The following is a 9,431-nucleotide window of genomic DNA, read 5'->3' as shown; positions in this document are numbered from 1 at the left end:
ATGTATGTATGTATGTATGTATGTATGTATGGATGTATGTATGTATGTATGTATGTATGTATGGATGTATAATCAAATCATTATTGAATCTACTTCTCCTACATAACTTCATATAAATTTATACAGAAGAAGGTTCAATAATATTTCATCTTGATTAAATTTATTAGATAAACATGAATACTTGTTCTATTAGTATTGAACTAAAGTTAGATTGTCATAAAAATACATACTGCAGTCAGTCTAAAATTTCAGAAATATTTAATGGATTTTAGGATTTTTTAGAATTTTTCCAAAGTTGAGGAGGCTGTAGTTTTTTTTCTAACATGATACAAGCTAATGAAAATCACTATTTTTAAGACAGAAATATCTAGAAAATAGTTCTAGAAAAAATGAGCCACTTGTTGAAAGTTAGAAAAAAGTTATAAGGCCTTAAAGTTGTCTGTTTTTATCATTCAAGGAACCGAGGGGGGCTACCTGATAGTGTTTTTAAGGCTATAATTTCTAAACCATTGCACTTGGAACTCTGAAATTGCACATTTAACCTATTTACATTGTGTAGATAATGATATGTAAAAATCAGGAAAATCAGAGATGGTGCCCCACAGGCCATTGGTTGAAATATAATGATTTGACCCTGATGCAACATATCAGAAAAACAACTGGATATTATAATAGTAGAATAAATACTGATGCAACATATCAGAAAAAGAACTGGACATTATAACAGTGGAATAAGTACTGATGCAACATATCAGAAAATTAACTAGACTTTTTATAACACAATATATTGATAAAGGATTTAAGTTTTGGCAAAAAGTCACATTGATGAAAGTATATGTTTGGAAGTGTAGGTAATTTTGACACATTTACTGAGATGAAAGTATATGTTTGGAAGTGTAGGCAATTTTGACACATTTTAACTTTATCATATATATAAATTACTACGCATACATATGCAAGTGTACATTTTTCATTTCTGTCCATCTTTTTTATATAACTTTAAGTTTAACTGCAGATTAAATAAAGTTTATACGTTTATTTAAAATTTAAAAAACGAAAAGATATTATATTATTTTCTTTTAACACTTAATTTGCTAAGTATCCACTAAACAACTTGTTTTGAAAAACATTAGCCTATTCACAAACTCAAAAAAGAATTTACCTCTACTACCTCTACCTCTTCCTCTTCCACCTCGCCCACGCCCTCTACCACGCCCACGAACAAGTCCGCCTCGACCACCTCTAACATATTCTGAAGAAGCATTCTCAGAATCTTGTGTAACTTGATCAATTGGCAAAGGAGTCCATTTCTTTTTGAACCCTTTAATCAAAAAAAAAAACAAACAAACAAAAATTAAAACTTAAAGAAAATTATCAATTTCCAAATTTTCATTAGACCTAAATATAAGACTTATTAGTTGATTTATACTAAAATTTAGTAAATAATGAGCTTATTAAAGACTGTCCAGAATGATAATGACCCACGGGGCATTTGAAATGGTTCAAGAACCACTTAATCAATTTTGATAACTTTTTTTGTTGTTTTAAAGTAAATTTATTGACCTTTCAAATAATACAATAGTAGTTTCAAGTTCATTGTAAACAAAGAAAATGTATTCACAAGTAGAAGTGAGGAAATTCATTTTGGACAAATAGCTTTAAAACTGTAATATTTCAATAAATTGGCAACCAAAACCATAAAGAGTTCAAACGAAAGCTGTCAGCTGTATCATCAAATCATGAAGCGAAAGTTGTGAATTGGAAAGAAAGTTAAGAAACAAAGAAAGAAGCCTTACAAGTTTAAAACTTAATCAAGATGATCAGGGGGCATCAATGCAAATTTAGAGTACTCAAGAAAAAAACCTTGTATTTCCAAGTCGACAATCCAACAAGTAAAAAAAAAATATGACTACAAGGCATACAGGAAGTAGAAATTCCCTGGAAGATTCCAAAAGGAATTCAGCAAAGTCAAAAATTGCTGTCAAAAACTACTATGATAGAGGTTCAAGGAAATCAAAAGTGCATTATGATGGATGATGAGACCTACTGCAAACTCAACTGTTCAACACTGCCAGGCCAGAAATTTTGTACAATCCTAAAGAAATGAAATTTTTTTAAAAAAAAGAAAGCTATGATTTGGCAAGTCATCTGTTTCTGCGGTTTCAAATCTCTATTTTTTACAAATAGAAACATGAATAGAAACCACGAAGTTCATGTAAAAGAAGCCAATGATCCAAAAGCACAATAATTTTTCCATCTTCTGGTTTGATCTTGCCATTACTTAAAAGGTGTTATTGAATGGCATCAACAAAATGTCATCAATTTTGTCCCAAAAAACATGAATCCAGCAAACATGTCACAACATTATCTAATTGAAAAACTTTGGGCAAACATGAAATGTGAGCTGCATAAGAGCAAAATTGCTGCAAACCTCCATCAAATCTGCTGAGTTTGGGTTGTGGCATCATGAAATTTTACAAAAACTGTTGTCAAAAATCTTATATGAGGTGTATGTTATGATCAGCTTGAAGATAATGTTGTTTTTTTTAACATCAGCTTGAAGATAATGTTTTCTAAAAGGTTTACTGTATTTATAGACAAATTTGCTTCAAATCAAACAATCAAAAAAGTTGTTAAAATCAATTCAGTGGTTCTTAAAGTATTTCAAAAACCCCATGGGTCATTATCATTGCAGACAATTTTTAAAGTTGACTAAATGGACACACTTTCTTTTTCTAAACTATGAGTGATTTTTTTTTACAGTTAAACTTAGTAAAGTAACTATTGGGATGGAAATTAAAAATTTCTCTTCAAACAACCAAAATTTATAAGTAATTTAAGGTAGGCTTTTACTGCTCAGGGACTAAGCTAAGAGATTCATTCCTTATGATACTTTCTCATTCATTAATTACTTTTAAAAGTTTTTGCAAAAAAGACAAAATATAATTCTAGCACCATTTTATGCCTACTTTCATTATAACTTATTCAATAATATTTATATTCTTTCAAACAAGCATATGGATTAACAAGCATAACTAAAATTGCTATCTAAATTAAAAATTGAGCCATTTAACAAATGGAATTCTATTTTAAATATTTTAATGTTAATGTTACTTTAGTGGTAAAAAAAATTCTTTTCAGTTTTTCCAATAAAAGCTTTATTTCTAATACTTAAAACTGAATTATGTTTAAAATATAAAACCTTTTCTTTTGTTTGGTGTTCCTTTTGGTGATGGACTTGGAGAAGGGGTTGTAGTGTTCTAAATAGTAAAATATTGACCTTTTCTAAGTGATTTATGCTTTATTATTACATAAAAAAATTACGTAAACAAGTCGATTTTTATCAGCAGTTAATATGGCAATTGCATTGCATTAATACTAACTATATTATATGATGCTTAGAACTTTGTCTTGAAGATTGTTACTTTAACTAACTTCCTTTTTAATAATAATAAAAAATATCTTTTAATTGAGAATTTACCTTGCTCCCATCAATTGACGAATCTAAACTAGGCCAAATTAAACTATCCACAGGTTCCAAAGGCTTTTAAAAAAAAGGATGAAAATAGTTATAATAACTGTATAATCTATCCAGTCTCATGAAACATGTGTAGGATTTAATGTAATATTTAATTATATTTAATATACATTTAATCCAAAAAACATTATTGCAATTTATTTTTTAAAATTTATTACCTTTTTAATATTCTTTGACTCATCTTGACCCAGCACTTCAATTTGCTTCATATTATTGCCACCTGCAGCTAAAAAGAAAAAATCATAAAGAACACGATGATAAAGAAAAGAATCAATATTTCACTGCAACATTTTGAAATTCTTTACACCATAATATTTTGACAACCTATCTTTACTAGTTACTTCATAGTTTTTAAAACAATTCTAAGTTATAATTTGAAAAATAAGTGCCACTTGTTTTTATACCAGAAAATTTTAAAACAGCAGACCTGACACAAAATATTTACCAAATGCAACTAACTTTTAACTCAGCTTTTGTTGCCTTGATTGTTACTTTATCATGTATTTTATACAAAATAAAAGATTTTTATTTAGCTGAAAAGAATTTTATTAAGTAGTTGATTTATAGTGACACAAATCAATTTAATTAAATTGAGAAACTAACATCAATATAGATTTTCTTTTTTTTGTTTCAAACTAGCATCATTAACAATATTGATTGCTTCAATATCCTGAGACTTGTAATTTGTTTAGGTAAAACAACTATATTTATTAGGTACTGCTAAAAATCACATTTTAGACTAAAGTGTATATTTCAGCTATGGAATCTTTTATCCTTCATCTTATAAGCTTAAAATATTTACCTTTTTTTTTTAGCAACGTTTTGTTTATACTTATTTTAGCAACGTTATGTTTGTAATTATTAACATCATTTTTTCAATAGATTTAAATTTCTTAAAAATAATATTTTAAATATTTTTACAATTGAAACTGTAACATTTGTAAAAGATTAATCACTTTTTTCTGACCAAACAATCAAAAATATATATTTAACTGGTAACATGAATACATAAGAAATTTATTTTATCTTTTAGGTGTTCACAAAAACTTGTTTTTAAATATGCTTAATACCAATTAAGCATAGATAAAGCATACCTTGATCACATCCTGTCTTTTTCCATGCATTTTTTGGTGACGGATTATGTTTCTCATAAATATTTTCTTTCCCAATTTTTTCATGAACATCATTAGTTCCGGACAACTTTTTATCGTTACTCTCTTTACTGGGATGTTTTGGATCTTTTTTAGATTCCACTTTAACTTCCACCATATTGAAAATTTTTTTATTTATAAAATGATTGTTCGTTTAGTTGGAGTTCTCGTTCAACTCAACTTCAAGCCTTGTAAATTATAGTTAACTAGTTCGCTTTATGCTAAGTTACCATAAAACTAAATTATGGAGACAGAATTAAGTCTAAGGGATACGTAATACAAAATACGAGAAAAAAATCCAGTCTTTTACTTCTTTACAATATAGAAACTTCATCCCCGAAAATCAAATAAGCCTCTAACATGCCTACTCATTTTTTGAAATGTTGAACTTTTATACGTTGTTTCGTCCCTGCGCCATGTGATGGGTCTTTCACAAACATATAATTTATGCAAATATGGCGTTTAGAAGCATAATTAAGTTTATACGTGTGCTTTAAAACGTGTAAGTCAAAGAATATTCAACGACAACGACCGCCAGAAATGTAGTTTAAAATATTGTGTTCCTTCATAATATAAAATCTTTTTAATATAAATTCTTAAAAGTTGTTTATTTTGCAATATTATAAAAGTTTCAATATCATATAATGATTTTACGGATTGATTCAACGGAAGGGGATTTTAAAATATCTGTAAAAATTTTAATAAGTAATTTAATAACAACAAATTTTCTTACGATCGGCCCATTAAGACTGTCAGCAACAAATTCTAAAAGTGAATTAAAAAGTGTAAAAAGAATTAAGTAATGCAATGCCTAATTTACTTCAAAAGTTCTTACACCATATGCGTTCTTACACCATTAAAATTACAGCGTTGAAATAAGAAATTTATTTGGAGAACGTAAAAGTAAAAACTCAGAATGTGTGCCCGAGGATTAAGTTTTTTTTAGCAACAACTTGAAACAGCGAAAAGAAACAGTGAACTTAAAATTGAGCGTAAATCCACTGTAAGATGGGCGTAAATCTACTGTATCTAGTGGTAAGAGAAAGGGTGAGTTCCCTCTCGTTGATGGTGAACTCATGAGTTAATAAAATAACTTACAATTTTAGCATAAGAATTAAAATGAAAAGTTTTAAACTACTGCTAAAGATGTTATATAACTGAAATACCATGCAGTACTTAAATTGTATGATTTTTTTTATAGTGATTTATGGCCATGATAGTCTTAGATAATATTATTTTAAAAAAGCTTCAGGAACTAAAGTTTCAATTTATCTTTAGCATTAAGACAAAAAAGATCTAAAAATAAGTTGTAGTTTTTTGAAGTTATTGATAATAATTGTATTTAAAGAACGTTGTAACCATGGAAAGAAATTTAACAAAAAGTCTTTTTTTACCACACGTAGTTCACCCAAGTTCTAAATATATTTTTTAAAGTACATCTAAAAGTTATAAAATATAATGTATAATTATAGTGTTACCCGCTAGAGCATTGAAAATGCGCAGATTAAATGAAAAATAGAAAAAAAACTCAGCCGATTTGCTCAGTTTGAAATTAAAAAATCAAAAATATTGATGGAAGCAATAAAAGTTTAATATTTTGGCTGAATTTATTTTGCCACAGTCTCTTTGGTAAACTCGGTTTCATTCTCTTTCTTTGACAAACTTTAGGTCAATTAGGCTTTTAATTTTTAGTCTTAAAATTGCAGTTTATTTGCATGAATTCTAGCATAACTTTATTGTTAAAATGAGAAAATGGTACGTTATAGAAAAATTGGAGACCATTTTTGGATTTACAAAGGTCCCAAATGAAAATGTCTGCTTACAAATGCGGTAAAAAATGTTTTTTTTTTTAAATTTTAAAGGTCTTTTCTAAAAAAAATTGGTAAATTATGGATCTTCCTCAAGTTAACTAAAATAAAATGGAGGGAAAAAATGTTAAAATTTTCCGAGTTGTTAATAAAACGTTTACTTTGTAGTGTAGAGTATTATGAAGCCGGCCTAACAACCCAAAAACTAAAATGTACGATGTTAAATCCTGTCTTATTAGATTACCGTGTTTATCAACAAACCTAAATTGAAATTAGCCGCCTTAAAAAAAAATTCGACTTATTGAAAAAGCCATGTGTTAAATTTAAACTTGAGAACTAAAACACATCGTTATGGTTTATTTTGTGATCCTTCAACCAGTGCACAAATTTTCTATATGAAATCCCTTATTATTAGTTTGCTTGAAGAGCAAAAATTAATTGTGTAAATGACAATTAGACAAGATTAGAGATAAAACAACTTGTGGAAATAATTAAATCCATTTTTGGAGACTCATCAAACCCTGAAATGATTATGAAAATGATTAGAAAGTGTTTGTATGGGATAACAAAAAATCGCAACGAACCATTTAATGGTACCATATGGGAACGATGCCCTCAGGCAAATTACAGAGCAAAGAGAATTCTTGAAATATGTTTTCTCCTTGATTTTTAATTACAATTATCTTCTTCCTTAGGTTTTAGATTTTAAAGAAACTTGGGTTCCCTGCAGGTGTTTATTTAAAAAAAAAGAGGTTTAAAAAAAGATAATAGGCAAGAATTGAATATTTCCAATGAAATCAACCGATGTAAATAGAAAACAAATAAAATGTTTAAAGATCAAAAAAATATTTATAGAAATTGAGAAGGAAAATATTTATAGAAATTGAGAAGGCAGGTGATAAGGTGAACTCTTATGCTAGTGGTAATTTTTAACGACTTTATTTTTAAACATAATTTTCTTACGAAAACGTAAAGAGTTTCAGTTTTCGTAAAGCTATTGACTGCAAATTTTTACAGCATGTTTATTAATTTATTTATTTATGAAGGGTGGTAGCAGAATTTCAAGTTTTTTAAATAAAATAACATTTTTAAGACCAATACAAACAATAAACAAACTTCTGCACATTTATTACTAGTATCTTGTATTCCCCTAACATTTGAAAAATATCTTGTTAGTGGCCCTAGAGCAACTCTTACTCTACCATATTACAAAATATAATGAGTTAAGTTCAAATTTTACTCAGAATAATTTTGTTTTAGTTTAGGTATGACTTTCAACAAATTATGTTGACTAAGCATTAAAAACATTTTATTTTAAAAGATTGAAGTTTTAATAGTATAAAAAGTTAGATTTATTGGGAGGTGTACTACTTAATGCTTCCAGATCATTTACAGAGAGAATTATTAACCGATTTTGTTTGAAAATTTTCATCGAAAAATTTGATGATCATCCTGATTTGCCTCAGTAAGCAAAGTTAATGAACCAAAGCAGAAACCGGACACTAAACATGAAAACCAATAGTCGAAAGTTTAATCTGAAAAATGCCGTAACAGTTCTAGCACAAAAATGTTCAATGACACGGAAAATGACCTAGACAGCGAAAAGAGAACAAACGAGAAATAAAAATCTCAAACGATCTGTGTTACGAGAAGAAGAGCAGTTTGTAGTCTTCGCTTGTGAAGATGAAATTTTTCTTAAAAAAATTACAACGGTTAAGGAAAATGGTGCATATGTAAAATGAATGTTGAAAAGTATTAAAGTGCACCGAAAATACGGAAGCGGTTTAAAATAAAAGAAGATAAATCCTTTGAGTGGAATGAGGTTGTTTTACACCAACCCCAAAATAAACAAAACTTGAAAAATTACTCAAATGCCTAAATTAAACTTTTATCGAGGCTCTTCAACTTCAACAACAATTTTTTGAAAACTTCGATTAATAAAGTTAAATTACTAAAATTCATTTCTATTTATTTAAATTCACCTAAATTTTATTGACTTATTTTTGGAATCTATTACTTCTAATAAGTTTCATAAGGTTTTTATAAGATTTTTAGTGTAGTGCAAATTAATCCTAGGTGATAAATTTAGTAATAAGTAATAATAATAATAATAATAATAATAATAATAATAATAACAACAACAACAACAACAACAACAACAACAACAACAACAACAACAACAACAACAACAACAATAATAATAATAATAAGAACAACAACAACAACAATAATAATAATAATAATAATAATAATAATAATAATAATAATAATAATAATAATAATAAGAACAACAACAACAACAACAACAATAATAATAATAATAATAATAATAATAATAATAATAATAATAATAACAATAACAACAACAACAATATTAATAATAATAGTAATAATAATAATAATAATAATAATAATAATAATAATAATAATAATAATAATAATAATAATAATAATAATAATAATAACAATAACAACAACAACAATATTAATAATAATAGTAATAATAATAATAATAATAATAATAATAATAATAATAATAATAATAATAATAATAATAATAATAATAATAATAACAATAACAACAACAACAATATTAATAATAATAGTAATAATAATAATAATAATAATAATAATAATAATAATAATAATAATAATAATAATAATAATAATAATAATAATAATAATAATAATAATAATAACAATAACAACAACAACAATATTAATAATAATAGTAGTAATAATAATAATAATAATAATAATAATAATAATAATAATAATAATAATAATAATAATAATAGTAATAATAATAATAATAATAATAATAATAATAATAACAATAACAACAACAACAATATTAATAATAATAGTAATAATAATAATAATAATAATAATAATAATAATAATAATAATAATAATAATAATAATAATAATAAT

The 9,431-nt window shown here is 26.1% G+C and overlaps 1 protein-coding gene across 1 annotated transcript in view; it reads right to left on the bottom strand.

Moving 5' to 3' along the window:
- LOC145194101 (la-related protein 1B-like) overlaps window positions 1-5,248 on the bottom strand; it is a 22,690-nt gene extending 17,442 nt beyond the window's left edge. Inside the window, exons 1-5 of the mRNA XM_090077827.1 lie at window positions 4,633-5,248; window positions 3,697-3,764; window positions 3,482-3,544; window positions 3,203-3,260; window positions 1,163-1,321 (exon numbers count right to left, since the gene is read on the bottom strand). Coding sequence (XP_089933953.1) covers window positions 1,163-1,321; window positions 3,203-3,260; window positions 3,482-3,544; window positions 3,697-3,764; window positions 4,633-4,807 — 523 coding nt within the window. The 5' untranslated portion in view covers window positions 4,808-5,248. The remainder of the gene's footprint in view (window positions 1-1,162; window positions 1,322-3,202; window positions 3,261-3,481; window positions 3,545-3,696; window positions 3,765-4,632) is intronic.
- Between the last annotated feature and the right edge of the window lie 4,183 nt (window positions 5,249-9,431).

The sequence above is a fragment of the Hydra viridissima genome, unplaced genomic scaffold (assembly GCF_058129835.1).
Source record: "Hydra viridissima isolate aposymbiotic clone 2 unplaced genomic scaffold, HvirCarnegie_v1 scaffold_2, whole genome shotgun sequence".
In the NCBI taxonomy this organism is placed as follows: Eukaryota; Metazoa; Cnidaria; class Hydrozoa; order Anthoathecata; family Hydridae; genus Hydra; species Hydra viridissima.
Note: the sequence above shows the minus strand (reverse complement) of the source record. Positions and strands in the feature narration are given on the sequence as shown.